Here is a 19065-nt window from a genome sequence, read left to right as displayed (position 1 = left end):
GATGCCCCTTTGGTTGTGCGCTTACAGGCTCTGAGTGTTGTTCTTAAGACAATGCCTGCTGTTGGTCCTCCGTGTTTGCACACTGCCGTGTCCTGGTCCCAGTGCCCCAGAGATGAAAGCTCAGTTCCACTTCCTTTGTATTGTTTGCCTCATTTGCTTCCCGCTTACTTCCCTTCCTTTGGTTGGCATGTCTTACCCATAATATTAATAACGATGCTATGTTTTTTGTTTTTCTGTCTGTGCCTAGTTGCTTGAATGAGAAAAGTTTGTTTGTTTGTTTGTTTGTTTTACCAGTTTTCCTTGTAAGGGCATTTCCTTCAATCTAGTGATTGTTTCTGAGAATGTAGGACAAACATGTATTTGGGCTTTTATTCATGGTTTGTATAGTTAGTTACTAATATGGAGATTGTTGAGGAGCCTGTGACTCAGAGAAGGCATTGTCCACTCATGTGCAGTTGCGCTCTGAGGATGTTTACAGAGCCTGTTCCTCTGGGAGGTGACATGTGAACAGCTGCCTCCCTCTCCTTCCTCACCTGCCACCCTTCCCAGATACGGTGCCACAGAACCACAGAGGTCCCAATGAAAACCAGCCAAGCATAAGATGACAAGACGGCCACTCACCTCTTTCCTCCTGAGGGCTTCTCTCTCTGTGAATGATTTGCAAAGTAAATCTGACTCTTATCTTTCTTTCCAGTAAGTAAACAGCTTCTGATATCCAGACTGCTAACCGTTGCCTTTTTTTGCCTCACACGGAGCTGGATTAAATCAATTAAGTATTTTTGTGCCACATAAGCCTGGTCCTATGTATGTTCCACCTTGAAGCCACTGTTGCAAATGTGCTTTTGTGATGTTTCCTCTGATACTCCCAGAGGAAGAGAGAGCTTTAGCTGGGACTGAGCAAAAAGGAAGGGAATTGGTCACCTCACATCACCTCGCCTTAGCCTCAGGGTGCTGCCAGAAGCTTAGCTTGATTCACTTATACCTCTTTGTCCTAGATTTGTAAACACTCACTCACCTTTTCCCAGTTGGTCTCAAGCTCAGTGACCACATAATTAAACACATTTCTTTAGGATGAGCCTTGCGACAAATTATTATTTATTTGAACTCTCTGGGACTCTAATGAAGGGAAAATAAATGCACGGGGCATGAAAAACAGAGTGGTTTTGAAATGGAATTTCCTAGAGAATTTCAGAGGTATGAGTTCCAAGTTTAATGGCATGTGTGAGCTCTGTGTGTGTGGAAAATTAGTTTTACGTTTGCTTTCTCTGGAGTCCTATGGGGGAGTCTGGAACAGTGTGCGGGGAAAATATACATGATATAGAGCCGATATCTAAATGGTAAACCAACAAATATTTATGAAGTCTTATTGATGTGCTGTGTGCTGGCCTCTTATTCCCAGGAACCAACAAGAGGAATGTATTTTTAATGAGCTGCTGTGCCAGAGAGAAAGGGCAACTAAACATGTCACCAACTGCAGGGTAGAAATAGATATGCTGGGACTTTAGGGGAAGGGCTGTGTGAACGCAAAGGTAGAGGGAAGAAAGCATTTCATGTCAGCACAAGTGGTGGCTGGCCAGGAGTCAGCAGAACCTTCTGGGCAGGTTTTCAATGTGATTTTGAAGACGAATTGGACTTTGTCTGGGTCTGTGGGTTTCAGGAAAGTGGACAGTATCAGCAGAAGGTTGGAGATTTGTTGTGCTTAAAAGCCATGAGCAAGGTGACATCACCAGAGCACCTTGGAAGATGATGTCACCTTGTCATCAGGTGTCAGGTGCGCTCTGTGGGTAGAGGAGGAGCTAGAGATAGGAGCTGAGGCCAGAGTAGAGGTGATTTTAACCAGAAGAGGAGCCTGCTCAGTTATGCACTGAATAGCATGTCACCTCTACTGGTGGGTGAAGGTCAGATTTACTTAGTAGGGTGTTTGAGACAAGTCTCACTGTATAGAGGAGGCTGGCTTGGAACTCATATATAACCAAAGATGACCTCAAACCGATGCAGCAGACCCCTTGCCTCACCCCTGTGCCCAACTTGATTTGAGTAGAGGCTCATTGATGTAGTGTCTGTTGGAATAGATGAACATCTGTATCAAATATTGGTAGCAAGGCTGCATTTCAGAGACAATAGTTGAGGTCAAATGGGTAGGATTTGGTGAGTATAGCCCTAGAAGGTGGAAAATAAAGGGGAAAAATATTTTTGAGGTTTCCACTTCAGATACCCAGGTAGTGATATTTTTTTTTTTCACTGAGCTGGAGAACAGTTTTGTAGTTCCTGAAGGGCAGGCTTCATATGGAATTACTTAGCAGTTGGACATACATATGAGGGTTCTAGAGAGCCTGGGGCAGCAGGTGTGCAGGGAGGGTTCATTTGGGTGTGCAGCCTGCCCAGTGGCCCTTGTGTCACTCGGGCAAGGAGTAGTTGACAGAGCAGTAGACAATAAAAGTAGTGGATGAAGGAACAGGGGATTTAAAAGTACCGATTCAGGAGATTTACTTAGGAAAGAAGAAAAAGGGCCATTGTTGACCGAGAGGGAGGTTGACTTTGCTTTGCTTTATTTTCTGTCAGGACTTGAAGAAAATTGTTTGTAAATGAGGATCCAAGACAGAGAAGATGATCAGTATCGTGTCACACTTCTCTTTTTAGTCAAACATGAAGGAAGAAAGTATATAGTTGGTTGTGAGATGAACTTGGAGCTGGGTAGGAGAGAAATGAAACTTCTATTTCCTTAAAAAAAAAAAGAAAGAAAGAAAGAAAAAGTCTTCCAAGAGTAAAGAAAGGGTACTTATGAGGGCCAAGGACACTTGCAAAGATGTAGTAACGCTCTGAACAGTAGAAGTGGAGTTGGGGACGAGGAAAGGGTTGATGAATAGTGACAGTCCAGCCAAGGCTGAGCTCATTTTTTTTTGGCCACGATTTGCTGTGTAGCTGGGAAACTCACAAGAAGCTGTGAGAAAAACAGGCAGATAGTTTGATCAGGGTTACACACTGGGGAAGGTTTGAAAAATATAATGAGAGATAAGAAGATTGATGTTAATGTTGACTGAGATATTAAAACATACGCCAGTGTGTGAGAGAGAGGGGGGTGGGGGAGGGAGAGAGACAGACAGACAGACAGAGATAGAGAGAAGCCAGGGTGGGGGTGTGTGTGGGGCGCGGGGGAGAGAAAGAGAGAATCACAACTGTAATGGAAAACACTCAAGAAGCTGAAGCATGGCGGCGTGTTCAAGGCCAATGTGGGCCACATAGTGATTGATATACTGTTTCAAAACCAAACCCCAAACCAAACCCCAAACAAACAACAAAATCTGAAGGAGAAGGAGATGACATCACTTTTTGTGATGTTTTATGTATATGAAGTACTTATCTTCCTGTGTTAGAGTGAAAAATTTAAAGACAACCTTCCTTCCTTTCTTTCTTTCTTTCTTTCTTTCTTTCTTTCTTTCTTTCTTTCTTTCTTTCTTTTTGGTTTTATGAGACAGGATTTCTTTTGTAGTCCTGGCTGTACTAGACTCGCTTTGTATACCAGGCTGGCCTTGAACTCACAGAGATCCCCTGCCTCTGCCTCCCAAGTGCTGAGGTTAAAGGCATGTGCCATCATGCCCAGCTAAAGGCAACTTTTAATCTTATCCTGAAAATTGAATAGTTTTCTTTTTTTGTTGTTTTTTCTGAGACAGGATTTCTCTGTGTAGTCTTGGCTGTCTTAGACTCGATTTGTAGACCAGGCTGATCTTGAACTCATAGAGATCCACCTGCTCTGCCTCCCTGAGTGCTGAGATTAAAGGTGTGTGCCTCCATACCTGGCTGATTATCTTTAAAAAAGAAAAAAGACCGTCAACACATGTCCATATGTGTATATGTACTTATATGTATATATTAGTTATACAAAGGCAAAACAAGGAATTTAATGTGCCATTTTCTATTTTGCATTGTCCTCCACTTATTGCAGTAGCAAACAAGAATCAAACATTTGTAGTTAGACCAACAGTGTCATGTAAATGTTACAATTAAATAAATTGAAATGTTTAAATGCAAAGCTCAAGTGATGCTTCCAGCCCAAGGGTTTTTAGATTTGCATGTAAATAAATTATTTGCTGCAACTTTCTGTTTGGTGTTTGCTGTAAAGCAGGCACAGTGATTTTTACTACTATTATCAGATCAGCTCTCTGGATGAGTAGGACCATGGAAGCATTCACTAGCGCAGGGCATTTCTGCAAGTGGTCACTTTTCCTGCATCGTCTGCATCCTGCGCTGGGGAGCTTCATGAACTCTGAGACAACCCCCATTACAATCCATCCCTTAAGAAAAATATCTATGAGGAAGGGATGCCCAGGGATGACAAAGCTTTGGAATTCTCCACGGATGCTATGTAACAGGCCTCCAAAGCAGCAGCAGACTCAGGAATGGACTAGCATGCAGGCCATGTGTCCAAAAGCATCCTTTAACCCAGAGATCTTTCCCCTCTGTTTTATGAAGCCAGTTACCTTACCATCAATGAGGACCAGGCTCTTCTTCCTACAGCTGTCTGTCTGTCGTTTACATCTCATGGCAGTTACATATTTGTGATTTGTTTTTTCTTACCTCCCATCCCTAATTAACTCATCTGATTTAAAACAATAATTTTCAGGCTGGAGAGATGGCTCAGTGGGTGAACGTGGTGGCCTCCAGGCCTGACAAAACCTGGGGCCCAGGTGGTAGAGGAGAGAACTAAGTGCCCTTCGTTGTCCTCTGACCTCCATAGGTGTGCTACAGCACTTGCGTGCCCACACGCAAAACATGGGACGTGTCCCCACCCCCACCCCAACACACACACACATATAACAATGGACTGGCTCCCTGGAGCACCTGTGTGCATCTCTAGTCTTTAGAGAGTCTTGAGGAGGATCCTGGATGTTCGTGAGCTGGTGTGTTAGGTCAGTGGCCCCTCCCTCCCGAGTGTGTTCATTTTCAGGCATCTTGCTAAGGCTTTTGAATGTCCATTTCTATTGTTCATTATAGTGCTGTTGAATACACTGAACTGGCTGTATCCTAACAGACTCCCTGAGATCCACTGGCCTCTCTCAGGCAGTCTTGGGTTCAGTAGGTCTGGAGCAGGGAGGAGAGTTTTCTGCTTTTTAATCAGACCACTGAGGAGAATCTTACTAGCAGTAAGAGAGAAGGGAAACATGGCCCATATTCTCATTTTGAAGATGAAAACATGAAGGCTTTTCTGCAGACTGTTAAGATGAAAGTTAATTAAAACTTAAGTAGAATTAATCTCAGACAAGTAACTGATGAGGTGCTGGATCCGCTGACCTGCTTCACAGCGGTGCTTCTATTAGGCAGCACACTCAGATAAGCCCGGGACAGTTCTTCATGTGTAAGTAATTGCCTTTCTTGTAATGTTTCCATCTTCTATCTGGAGACCTTCGTGTGTTCTGAAGGGACGCCATTATATTCCCTTTAGCAAAGTGGATGAGCAGATGGCTTCCACATCTGCTGAGTGGGTTCTAGAGGTAAAAAGAACAAGCTCAAGGTTGTGTTACCAGCGAGCGGCGGAGCCAACGTCGTGGGGTTTGGACCGGCAGCTCTGTGGAGTACACTTTGGTGCAGCCGTAAGCCCAGCTCCGTCAGCAGGGAGACGGCGGAGGCCCTGCCATGAGATAAGAAGGAACTGCTCTTTTCTGATGCATTTGAGACCCCAGGAGCCTCCCGTTTGGTGTGTCAGTGCCTAAGCTCCTTGGGCTCCTCGAGAGAGGCTCCAAGGAGCATCTAGGGGTGACATGCTCAGAGGAAGGCAAACAGATGACAGCCAGAATTCTGGTGCATAGAAAGTCACACTTCACAAAAGCAATGGAGCTCTCCTGTATCCAATATAAAGTCCCACCTACCCCCAAAGGCGACTATTTTTAAATGTGACTCTTGGCCAAGTGGAAACAGCAATTCATTTTCTCATATCCACAGTCTTTCTTGTACTCCAAATTTTCAATATGTACAGTTGTATTTACTCACTTACTTGGTGTGTGTGTCCACATGACCACATGCCTTTATATACTTGTGGGGGTCATAGGACAATTTGTGGCACTTCTCTTGCCCTACCACGTGGGCCCCAGAGAGCCATCTCAAGTTGTCACACTTAGAGGCAAGTACCTTTACCAAGGAGCAAAAAAAAGAAGGCGTCACCCAGGCTGGCTTGCAAAAATCTGCAATGTACATGAAAAGAACAGTATACCCGAGTTAATAATATGTAATCATGACCACAATATTAGTTATATGTAAAGGCCATTTATAGCTCTTCTATGATTGAACTATAAATACGCATTCCAAGTCCCTATCCTGGAGAAATTCTTAGTCTGTGTTAACTGTGCGTCACTGATGGCAGACACAATCTAATCTCAGGTAGTTTGGGTGATTGTTCATTAACTCTGTAGCTACTCAATAGGCACCTCTTGTCGACAAGGTTACAGGAGTTTGAGGGCATGTTTCTGATCCATCCATGGGCCACTGGCAATCTCATTTGATACAGTGGCAGGGAGGGTCCACTTCAACTAAAATGAGATGCGGTTGCTCTGTGGACTGTCATTCCATTCTGCAAGCTTATCCCATGTTTCTCTGTGTACCTGTGCATGGATACAAAAGGTGCCTATGACCTGCATTGCTTATAACAGCAAACTGCAGGCATCCTCAGCAGGGAGCTGGTAACTGGGTATTTCACTTGGGACTCTATCATTGTGGCCTGGAGGGCTTGCTCAAGCTCACTTGGCTGACTTACACCCCCAGAATTTGCCACTCAGTAGATCTAGGGTTCAAGGGCAAGCAGAGTTAGAGCTCGGCCCCTGCTGTATTCTCCATTCATGTGGGGCCAGGAGACTCTGCTAGTTCATACTGTATCATAAAACCCTCCGGACCACAGCAAACATAAGCTCATTGATGTTCTGATTACAATGCTACTATGCTCTCCACTGGACTTGGCATAACTTGCCCTGGATTCATGTGGAAGAACGTGAACATTTAGCGAACCACCATATGGGAAGACAGTGCTCTCCAGAAAGAAATCTAATATTACAATAATTGAGACGGTGTGGTACTGATACTTCTGAGGTTAATATCTGGCCACTGGACAAAGCTGAGAGCTCCTCGCAAAACACTCAAGTATGGAAAGTGTGTGTGTGTGTGTGTGTGTCTGTCTGTCTGTCTGTCTGTCTGTCTGTCTTTGTGTTTGTGTGTGCATGCATGCACATGTTACACAAGGAAAATATGGAGTCTCAAGCCATACATAAAAATAAATTCCAGGCTGTGAAAGGCCTTCATGTCAAAGCACCTTTAAATGAAAGTGTAGGATACTAGCCTTGTGAGCCAAGGAGGGAGAAGAGGTTTCCTAATGCAGACACGGCTTAAGTCTTACTTCACTAAACTCTACAACTTTTGCTCAAGAGAGCACCGTAATAGGAGTGGAAAAAAAAAAAAAGCCACAGAGTGGGAAATGACACTTTTAATGTTTATGTCTGAGAAGGATTCTTTCTTGAAATTTATAAACAATGTTCGTATGTCAGTGGAAACACATATGGGGAAAGGACAACCCATTTATGGAAAAGGAAAACTAAACGGCCGGGGACCTCTAAAGGGACGCTCAGCCTTACTAATAAGTGTATTTTTTCACCTGTTAAAATAGACAATGTCAATATTTCTTAAAAATTGGGATATAAGTTACTGTCACGTTGGTGAGTAGTTTGGCAATATTGAGGGCACTGGGAGACTTACAGCTTTGCCCAGTTCTCTGGACTTAGAAGAACACTTAGAGGAACTCACACATATGCACGGGGTGGTTTGGGCACCAATGTTCACATCAGCATTGATTGCAAGGGCCAAAGAGGAAATAAGTGAGAGGCAAAAGAAACTAAACTAAACTGTTAGAGATTGCAGTTAAAATGAATATGGTAGCCGGGCATGGTGGCACACGCCTTTAATCCCAGCCACTCGGGAGGCAGAGGCAGGCAGATCACTGTGAGTTCGAGGCCAGCCTGGTCTACGGAATGAGTCTAGGACAGCCAAGGCTACACAGAGAAACCTTGTCTCAGAAAAAAAAAAAAGTGCCAGGCATGGTGGAACATGCCTTTAATCCCAGTACTCAGGAGGCAGAGGCAGGCAGATCGCTGTGAGTTCATGGTCAGCCTGGTCTACAAAGAGTCCAGGACAGTCAGAGCTGTTACACAGAGAAACCTTGCCTCAAAAAAAAAAAAAAAAAAGAATATGGTAAATCATTCTGTGTGTGTGTGTGGTGTGGTGTGTTTGACTGATATCAAATTTCCATTTTTAAACTCATTGTTTTGAATTTTTCTGTTGTATTCCAGTGGTCTGATGTTCATCTGGTTACTAGTAGTACAATACTATATCGATTATAATGGTGGAGTAATTTATATTATAATATTATTATATATACATGTACGCATATAAATAAAACAAAATGTATGTCAGAACTCAGGGAGCAGAATGATAGGCAGAGTCAAGTATGAGACTGTGCATGACAATGCTATTAATTATATATAGGCACCACATACATTGTAGGAGTCTAAGATAATTTATAGAAATAAACACTAAGTTCAACATAATGGTGCCAAGTGAAGTTGTGGTGCATGATAAAGCCTACAGATGGAGTTACAACATTTTGTTTTTAAAAATTATTAAGTTCACTGTAGTGTGTGTAGTATTAGCGTTTTACTTATCCAGGCAGGCTTTCCATATGTATTATCCAACATACTATTGTATATGTTGGAAATACCTCATGGTTAAAGAAAACTCACAAATAGACAAACACTGTGCTAGCGGCTAGCCTACCTCACCTCTTAGCTGGAATAAAGTTGGGTGCCCGTCAGCAGCTGGAGAAGCATTCTTAGAGCCCATTTCCAATATGCAGATGGCGGAGTCCGTCCATGCTGACACCTCTTAACCCTGATTGGTGCCAAACAAATTTGTAGTCACTAGATAAGAGAACTGACTTAATTAGTGCCTTTCCCAGGGGACCTTCTAGTCTCAGTCAGCAAAGACTGCAGCTTTAATTGAGACGGTGATGCCACTTAATTGGAACACCTGAGTAGGATTAAAGAGGGTTCAGTCAGGGTAGCCGGTTCCCCTGGTACCCAGAACTTCCCTGGCTTTCTCTGTCTTTTCTTATGCCAAATTCTGCCAACCGGGAAGAAGCTGAGCCAATTTTCGTTCCCCCTGAGATAGGGTTTCTCTGTGTAGTCTTGCCTGTCCTGGACTCTCTTTGTAGACCAGGCTGGCCTCTGCCTCCCCAAGTGCTGGAATCACAGGCTTGTGCCACCGCATCCAGCTTGAGCCAAACGCTTTAATTCTCTTTCACAGATGATTTGATGAAATGCTTTAAGTATAGATGCCATGTTTTACAGAGTGTTTTTTTTTTAACTGATGAGGATTAGAACTATAGATAGAGGCACTTGACATTTGCATTGCTTTTAACTTGTTATTGATCTAACCTTGTGATGCCTATTAAATGAAATAAATGGATGGTTGTTTGGGGTTCAATAATGTGCCTCAATCCGTTGTATCTGACTGATACATATATGTAGTATAAAGAATTGGCCCGTGCCGCTGTGGCGGCTGACAAGTTTCAAAGTCTGCAGTTGGCAAGCTAGAGACTCAGGAGAGCTAACAGGGGATTTCAGTCCAAACACTGAAGGGCTGCAGACTGTGGAAGAGTCCAGAGGCTGGAAAGGACTACTGTCCGAGCTCAGAGCAGGCAGGCAGGAGAAACTTGCCTGGCCACGTGAGAAGGGCTCAAGCATAGATGCTCTGACGGACACACTCAGGATAGGACTGTCTGGGTCAGGCTAACACAACTTAGCCTGCACATCGCTCCACCAGGCTCCCTGACCGAGTTCTCCGTATCACCAAGGGCTGCTTACAGTCCTTCATAGTAAAGAGAAATGTTTGAGTTCCTCCGTAAATTGATGTCGTATTAACACAGGAAAATTCTCTTAACACCTTGGCACCGATGTCCTACAAATTTCACAAATGCTCTATTACTGACTAGATGCTATGTCCTCAGGACTGGCAAGTTCTTTACTTGTAAAGAGGAGAGCGTTTGAGACTACCGTCATCCATTGCATCCTGGAGGTCTGTAAATTTCACCTGTGAGGGCTGGAGTCCAAGTAGGGGCTGGGGTCATGAGGCCCCAGAACAGCTATTAACTGGCATGTGAACTTAATTTACAATTTCCATAGAAAAGGGAGACGATATGGGACAACCTAGTACCATCTAAATAGGGATACTCTAGGAATTTGTGTGATTCTAAGCAATTTCTATGTTTAGAGCATCACACTTTATACATTCTTTCTGCTTTTCAGTTGTGTGTCACTCAGGGAAGGTTAAGCACAGTGTTGATTGGTTGAGCCATGTGACCAGCTGGCATCTGTTGAGTCTCCAAAATAAATGAATGAATGAATGAATGAATGAATGAATAAATAAATAAAGTTTGACTCCTTCGCTGAGCTGTGTCCTAGACTGTCATCAGGCACATTCCATTTTGGATGATGTTTGGGTTGTTATCAAGAAAGCTGAAGCCGGGCACGGTGGCACACACCTTTAATCCCAGCACCCAGGAGGCAGAGGCAGGTGGATTGCTCTGAATTTGAGGCTAGCCTGGTCTACAAAGCAAGTCCAGGACAGCCAAGGCTACACAGAGAAACCCTGTCTTGAAAAACCAAAAAGAAAGAAGGAAAGAAAGAAAGAAAGGAAGGAAGGAAGAAAGAAAGAAAGGAAAAAAGCTGAACACAGAGGTTTGGCACCTACTAAATTCAAGTGGGTCTGAATCATTTTGGCAGCTCTCAAATTTTACAAATTAAGGCATGCAAAAATAATTTTTATTAATGAGTACCCTACCAGCCTTGTAAATGGTTTCAAAAATTGGCTGCCCACAGAAATGCTGAATGTTTTACAAAGTTTTTCCTGAAGTTTGTTACTGCCACCGCCTTACTGATAGCCTTATCCTAGATGAGCAAATACAGGTATAACTGGCCCCAAGCACTTACCCATAGATGATTTTTTCACATCAGTGACATGAATTATTCAAATAAGTAAATAAAAATGTATTTTCCACATTGGAGGGGTCTTGCATATGGCATGCTGCACAGGTAGCAATCAGAGGACAGCTTTGTGGACTCGGTTCTCTCTGTTCACCTTTACACGGATTCTGCAGGTTGAACTCAGGTCCCCAGCCTTTCGGCACAAGTGCCTTTTCCTGATATGCTATTTTGCACCAGGTGTGGTGGCATGCGCCTTTAACCCTAGCACTTGGGAGGAAGGTAGAGGCAGGTGGATCTCTGTGAGTTTGAGGCCAGCCTGGTATACAAAGCAAGTCCAGGACAGCCAAGGCTACACAGAGAAACCCTGCCTTGGGGGAAAAAAAAAGCTATCTTGCCAGCTCAGCATAGACTCTAGAGACAGAAGAGATAGAAAATATAAAGTATATTAAGCTGATAAACGTCTGTGGAGACAAGAAAAGTGAAATAAGAAAATGAAGGGCACAGTTAAAAAAGAAAAAGAGCGTGAGAAGCCTTTAAGAGGTAGCAGAGAACATTTGAAGGGGAAGCCAGGGAAGTCACAAGGCTTGGCTTCCGATTTGTTTTGAGCGGGCTCTGACTTCTTTCAATGTGTACGTTACATTCACCTGCAAGGAATATTGTAATGATTTCAGAATACTTTGAAAGCCTATAATAAAAAATGTGTAGAAAAAAAGCTTTAAAAATCATGATTAGACACCCCGCCCCAAACAACCACGAGACTCTCCTCTGTGATCCTGACGCAGTAATATGCTGTCTTCAGGTGTCTGACGGACGAAAGCATTTATTCCCTGTGTAAAGTCTGGAAAGTCAGCTGTCAGAGCAGCTTAAATTCTTTTTTGCTCCGTAGAGAGCATTAGGCAACTTAGAGAACTGGCCAAATAAATAAGATTTATTCTCATCAGATGTTGTCTCGAGACAACTGGAAGCAAGCAAGCCGTGGGAAATGGCAAAGTGAGCTTGGAAGTTTCCAGGCTCTTTAGCCAAATGAAGAGGGGGAAAAAACCCAAAACAAAATAGGGGCCACATTATCACCTCTACCTAAGTATGGCTTAAAAAAAAAAAAAAAAGGTGTGTGTGTGTGTGTGTGTGAGAGAGAGAGAGAGAGACAGACAGACAGACAGACAGACAGACAGACAGACAGACAGACAGACAGAGACACAGAGACAGAGACAGAGACAGAGAAAGAGAGAGAACATGTGGGCTTTTTAAACCACACTAAAAGACAAACACCACCAAACCAGAGCTCAGGCCAGGTCAGGCTTCGGGTTGAGTTTTATACATCTGCCCCAGATTCTTTTTTTTAACCTGGGAAAGCTGGCCGAGGTCGGGCTTTTATTTTCCTGTAGAATGGGCTAGTAAATCGAAACTCGTAGAGTGGTAGAGTACCCACTCTGTTATGTTTTCTCCTGCTTCATGTATTTGTATTAACTCACGAGCCGGTTGTTTTGCAAACATGTGGCGCAGATGAAACCTTCATTTACTTGAGTGACTGTGGCCCTTTGCAGGAAACACTGTCTTTGTCTCTGGAGCTGGCCGGTGCCCCCTTAGACAGTGTCTACGCGTCTTTAAAGGGCTGAGCTCTGTTGTCACATTGTAAGACACGGGGGCTTGCTCTGTGGACAGGGATTATGAAACATCAGGGTCTCTGGTAGTCTGAGGGCACGTTCACTGCACACCGCCCTCACCATTTTGGACCTCTTGAGTACCGAGTTTGGAAACCCAGGAACCTGGGTTGTGTTGTTTATTCCTAATATGCCTGCTTTATCCAGATGTACGCTGAGCCCGGAGCAGCTTCTCGTGACTTCAATATACTTAACGTCGGCTCCTGGAAGCATACGTATTTGTGTATTTCTCTGTGGATTAACATCCAGAGTAAATCACAGCTAGCTTAAGTTGGTTTATATACCTCTCACCTTTTAACTCATGCTGGAGTTTTTGCAAGGAGCCTGTGGAATCTGCAGAGTCAAGGCTGCCCATGAATCATCCTGCCATTTCTTAGTGGAGTCTGTTAAAAGCCTGTCACCCAAGCACTAGTAATAAATGTGTTCTTATTCCCTCCCCCGCCTCTCTCTCCCTCTCTCTCTCTCTCTCTCTTCCTCCCTTTTCCCTCCCTCCTTCCCTCCCTCCCTTTCTTTCTTTAGTTCAATTATGGGGAAGCCAATTTATCCTCATTCTCTAAGGCATTTCCATGAAGAAAGAGAGTCCTTGGGCATCATTGTATGTAATTAGATTTTTGCACCTCTGTATTGTGAATTGGGATTTCCAGTTTTCCACCCTAAGGTGTGAAGTAATGGGGCCTCCCAACCCCAGATCATAGCTGGTGCTATAATTCATGAGGGCTTATAAATCTCCACAATTTTAGACACCCAGGAGAAATGCATATTGGCATATATTATACCTTAAAATTATTGAACTTTTTGGAGGCATTTTTCTTGTTTTCCAAAGTTAATCTTCACCTGCAACCTCAGCGGGTCTGAAGAAGTGGCACGGAAAGCTCACTGGCTTTTCTCCTCAGTACCTGTGAAATGGCCATCTCGTTAAAACCTTTTTGATATTTATACTTTTACCTTTCATAATAGAAATCTTCAAAACAATGATTTTTGTTTTTGTTTTTTCTATTTCACAGGAAAAGGCACAGATCAAGGGCTAAATAAATAACTTTGGATAAAAACTGGAAAAGAATAAAACAACGATAGTGTTTGAATTGTTTTGTGTCTTGTGACATAAGATAGTGTTTTAATTTCTTGTATATGTTTGTTTGTTTTTTATTGTTCTTGTGTTTGTTTTGTTTTTTTGAGGTAGGGTTTCTCTGTGCAGCCTTGGCTTTTCTAGATTCACTCTGTAGACCAGGCTGGCCTCGAACTCTGCCTTTCTGAGTGCTGGGATTACAGGTGTGCGCCACCGAGCAGGCTCTCTTTTCCTTATGAACTAGCTTTCTGAAAGGAGTTGAAATAGAGGAAAAATCTTTTAAAACAATTTTAGATTTTAGAGCAGTGGTTCTCAGCCTTCCTAACACTGCAACTCTTTAATATAGTTCATCATGTTGTGGTGACCCCAATCATAAAATAATTTTCATTGATACTTTATAACTGTACATTTGCTACTTTTATGAATAGAAATATAAATATCTGATATTTCCAATGGTCTTAGGTGACCCCTGTGAAAGGGTCATTCAATCCTCCCCCCTCAAAGGTGTCAAGACCCACAGGCTGAGAACCGCTGGTTTAAGAGTATTCAGTTACTGAAGTCACACTGGGAATGATGGGCAGTGAAGACTAATATATCACAGGTAAATGGGTTTGAGTGGACCTTTGCAGGTGTGGGCACTGAAAATTCAAGCTCTTTGGGCTTTAGGTAAATTTCAGCCAGACTGTCACACGTTTGCCATCTTTATAAACTGATCGAGTCAAACAAGCCAGGACTTGTTAATAATTTCAGATATTTTCATGGGCAAAACTTACTCAAAAACTAAGAGGAATTAGCCCGTAAGATTCTGATTTCTGTAAACAAATATGCATTGGGCTTCATGGTATAGACCTTAATAATAAGTACCGTATTTTTTTTAGCATATAAGATGACCCACAACTTAAACTTTTAACTTTTCCAGTTAAAATATAGAGTTTGCAAGGCTGATTCTGCTGCACAGGGTGTGCACTGGAAGAGGGGTAGTCTTATATGGCAAGTATATTCCAAACTCTGTATTGTAACTGGAAAAGTTAAAGTTGGGGGTTGTCTTATATGCCAGAATATACGGTCATTGAGCCCTAAACCCTCCTTCTTGTAATGGTGACATGGGTCATTATTATTATGCTTTGATACTTTCTTTAGTCTTGAGTATTTACTCAGCTGTTGTCCCATCCATTCACCAAATATTTGTTGAGTGTGCAAACACAGTATACCCTTGGAGGAGAGATAAGCCATATTTAAACAGTTGTAGCAAAAGTGGCACACAGTTTGGGAGAATGTGAAACATTGGTGAGATTGTTTCCAGCTGGTCAGATCTGAAAAGGATCCCTTTGGGTTGGCATTGGCCTCTGGGCACAAAGAGTGTGAAATGACTGATGAAACACTTATGGGGAGAAAGGGATAAATAAGGCCTGGACATGCACCTGGCAAGGTTTGGGTTGAGTGAAGGTGGCCTGATAGAAGGCAGGTGGGGTCACAGGTTCCTTTGGTGGCAGGTTGAGGAGTTACAGGCATTGGAGACTTATTGAGGGATGTCACACAAGAAGTGACATGATCTGACAGCTCCCTGTCACTGGAACTTGGCAGGCCAGGACCCAGAGATCTGTGACTTCTACAACTAATGAGGTCTGTGACTTACAGCATTCAAAAGAATGTTCCCGGAGTCTTGGTGCCAGGACTCCGTTCTGCTGGGCAGACTCCCCCTCCCCCCCAGTTTAGCATCTGGTCTTTTGCAGCTTGCGGCAGCTTTATCTTGACTGGGTCCTAGTGGCTGGTTGTCATTGCCTCTCCTATCCTGTCCTCTTATCCTAGACTCCAGCCCTTCTTAGAATCTGCTGCTACTCCATGAGTGGAGTGTTGGCTTTGCTTCTGAGGTCGTCTCGGGGATCTGTGACTCAGGCGAGCATTCCCCTCTTCTGCTTTACATGTTTTGGTTACAAATTTTAGAGCAGAGAGAGCTGTGCTGCCTGCACAGAGCAAATTAAGGGATTCTTTTGATGTGGAGAGTTAACAAAGGCTCAGTAGATGATATGGGGCTTGAGATGGGGAAAAGGGCACGGGTTTAAGAAATAGTGCAAAGGGGCTCAGCAGTTAAGAGCACTCACTGCTGTTCGGAGGACCTGAGTGCAGCTCCCAGCACCCACCCCGTGCTGCTGGTCACCATCCTACGGCACGGGTATGTTGTCCCAACCCCAGCCAGACAAGACTTTTTTTTTAGCCTCAAAGTCTTTACATTGGGTGCTCCCTTATGTAGGTCCAGACAGGTTTAATCTAATGTCTGGATGCATTTTAGACCAGTTTTGGTTTTTTTTTTTTTCTTCCTGGATCTTTTGATGCCATTTTACTTACATTTGAACCAGTCATTAAGTGAATGCAAAAAGTCTGCAATCTTTTCTTTGTAAGAGTCACTTGTTAGTGGTGTGTTGATGGTGCCACGTGTGGATGTTCAAATCTCAGAATCATTTTTCTCATACCCAGGGAGGGGTGGCATTGAGGCACCTGGGTAGAAGCAGGGCACACCTGCAGGAGGCTTGATGAGGTAATAGAAAAATGGCTTTGAGAGCGTCACAGAAATCATCATAAAAGCACGGCTACCTCCTTTCATTTCACTCCAGTGCTTCTAAGAGAACCAAAATCAGTACCAATAATTAGCGTGGTACTCTTCAGACCGACCGAACAGCATTTACCTGGAAGCAAAGGGCAAAGTTTGCACATCATTTACATGTTTCTATAAAGTAAGACTCTCATTGTGGGAATTCTCAAAGATGTCCCACTCCTATGTAAGAAAATTATAGACAAGGATATAGGATTACTGCCTTTGCGTTGTAATAAAAGCTAATAAAATAATAACCAATTAGATGCTTATAAAGCCAGAGTATATTAAAGTATTATGCAAATGCTGATTAATTGTAATACCATAAACTCGGGGAGCAAGCAAAAGCATGCTTGATTCAAATTATAGGGGCTTTCATTTGCATTTCTACAGAATCTGTTATTAGTGGGTCTCAAAGGACCTTACAAGTAATAATTACTAAAGCCCATAAATATAACCCATAAATGTCATTTTATTAAGGGAATACAAAAGACCTCCCCTTTCTCATACACATTATAAGACTGAAAAATGCCAACGCTAAAGTAGGCGTGTTGCCTGTAGAGGGTATTGGTGTGCATGGATGTTTGGCTGTGATTTCATAGGTGTACAAACAGGCGTTCTACCGAACATCTCCATATACCTGGATCAAATTCTTCATTTGTTTCTGAAATTTTTACATACATAATAGCCCTATGCAGATCTTGCCAGTAAGCTATATTTTAACATTTCTCTGTCAACCCAAACATCAGATTCAACCGCGTGGTCGTGGTGCATGCCTTTAATCCCAGCACTTGGGAGACAGACAGAGGAGGCTAGCCTGGTATACAGAGCGAGTTTCAGGACAGCTAGAGCTGTTACACAGAGAAACCCTGTCTCAAAAGAAAAAAATCATATTTTCAAAATAAAAGTTTAGCCAGGCCTCTCTGGAAGTATTTAGAAATATTTTGGAATGTTATACCTGGTTTATGTTTTCTCAAGCTCCTGTCCTACCTATTCTATGCTGTAACTGCTGGTCAGAATAGATGGTAAAACGGACATTTACTGATACACTTGGGAACAAGGATGCAACTGCTGAGAGGCTTTCCAGTCTGGTTCAGAGCCCACTTGCTCTCCGTTCTCCTGTCTAAGCAGGGCCTGGAAAGGCAAGTGGGTCTTTTCCCTTTCTCTAGCTTCAGGTCCTACACGATTGACAGCAAGATTTACCCCTGTACCAAGAGACCAAAATGTCACTGCTGGTCAGTGTGGCGATGTAGTTGTACCTTCAAGATCACACTTGAGTGTGAGCTAAACTCAGAGAACATCATGGCTCCAAGTTTACCTCCCTTCACAATCAGGGCCAGGAGATCAGAGAGAGTTGGCAGTTATTAGATGGGTGATTTCTGTCTCACAGTTAGAGGGGCCCACAGTCCAGGTCTCTAGACTATTAAGTCAGTCCCTCCCTCCCCCCATCCCCACTCTGTGTGTGTTTGTGTGTGTGTGTGTGTGTGTGTGTGTGTGTAGGCCAGAGGTTGATGTCAAGTAACTTTCTCCGTTGCTCTCACTTAAGACAGGATCTCTCATTGAACCTGAATCTCATTAATTTAGCTAGCCTTCCAGCCGTCAATACCCAAAATCCCCCTGTCTCCACCTTCCCAGGACCAGGAGTTTTGCATGGACGTTGGGGGTCTAATTTCATCTCTTTGTGCTTGCGTCACCAACACGTTACCAACTGAGCCGTCCTCCCACCTCAGTATTGTGTTTCTATCCGAGACCGCGGAGGTGAAAGACTAGAGGTTCAGCTTCCAGGCCCTGAAGACAAATGAGAGATGTGCATACAGAGTTTGGAGGGGTGGACTCCGAGACCAGTGACATGTAGGAGAATAAATAACAAGCTGGAGTGGCTAGACTGATGTTACAGTCATAGTAGTGAGTAAAATGTACCCCGAAAAAGACTCCTCTTAATACTGACTACCTGGGGACCCTGAGCTCTTCAGAGTGATGCTGTACAGATGTGGTGAGAGAGGGTTCAAGGCAGGCGCAGCATTTCTGGAGAATGCAGGTTGCTAACAACCCCTGGTCAGCAGTGGGGTCTGCGAGATGGGGGGATGTTCCAAGTAATTTGATGTCTATTCAGCGAGGTGTGCTTCATTTCAAAATTCTTATTTTCATATTTTTCCAGGGAAAACTGAGGTTTCTATCAAAAACTTCAGTCCCTACTACAGCCGCCAATATTCTGTGGCTTTCTGCAATCATGTGCGCAGCGAGGTGGAACAGCAAAGAGATTTGACGTCACAACTTCTGAAGACCAAGGTAACCATGGACATTTGATTTAGAGCTTTCCCTCACTGGAGAAGGGGTTATAAATGCTAATATTTCAATAGTTTGAATGCAGTTTTTAAAACTATACTAAAATTGTCTCATGCTTTTTATAAAAAAGCTGCCTTAAAGTGAGAATATATGTGATTTCTTGTTGATTGTATAATGAAAAGAAACCTAGAAGAGTTCAAATCTCACTATGTGTTTTTCGTCACTGATATTTTGATACCAGGAAATTTAGCTTGATGTTGTGAAGTTCAGTCTAAAAACAAAAACAAAAACCTCACAATCAGGTTTGTTTTGGTCAACGATCAAACACAATTTCCCCTGAGTTGTCTTTGATCTGGTATGCGCGTTTCAAAACTCCCTCCCTTCCTGGAGTGTATGTTCAAATGTGGGAGACAGACAGTAAACAGTGGAAGAAACCGATAGCAAGAT

At 43.2% G+C, this 19065-nt stretch overlaps 1 protein-coding gene across 1 annotated transcript in view; it reads left to right on the top strand.

Annotated features, from left to right (window-relative positions):
• NIBAN1 (niban apoptosis regulator 1) overlaps nt 1-19065 on the top strand; it is a 154284-nt gene that overhangs the window by 50572 nt on the left and 84647 nt on the right. Inside the window, exon 2 of the mRNA XM_084782130.1 lies at nt 18491-18621. Coding sequence (XP_084638256.1) covers nt 18491-18621 — 131 coding nt within the window. The remainder of the gene's footprint in view (nt 1-18490; nt 18622-19065) is intronic.

This window comes from Acomys minous (assembly GCF_964271855.1).
Source record: "Acomys minous genome assembly, chromosome: 1".
Lineage (NCBI taxonomy): Eukaryota > Metazoa > Chordata > Mammalia > Rodentia > Muridae > Acomys > Acomys minous.
The sequence above is the reverse complement of the archived record's forward strand: the minus strand, read 5'-3'. Positions and strand labels throughout refer to the sequence as shown.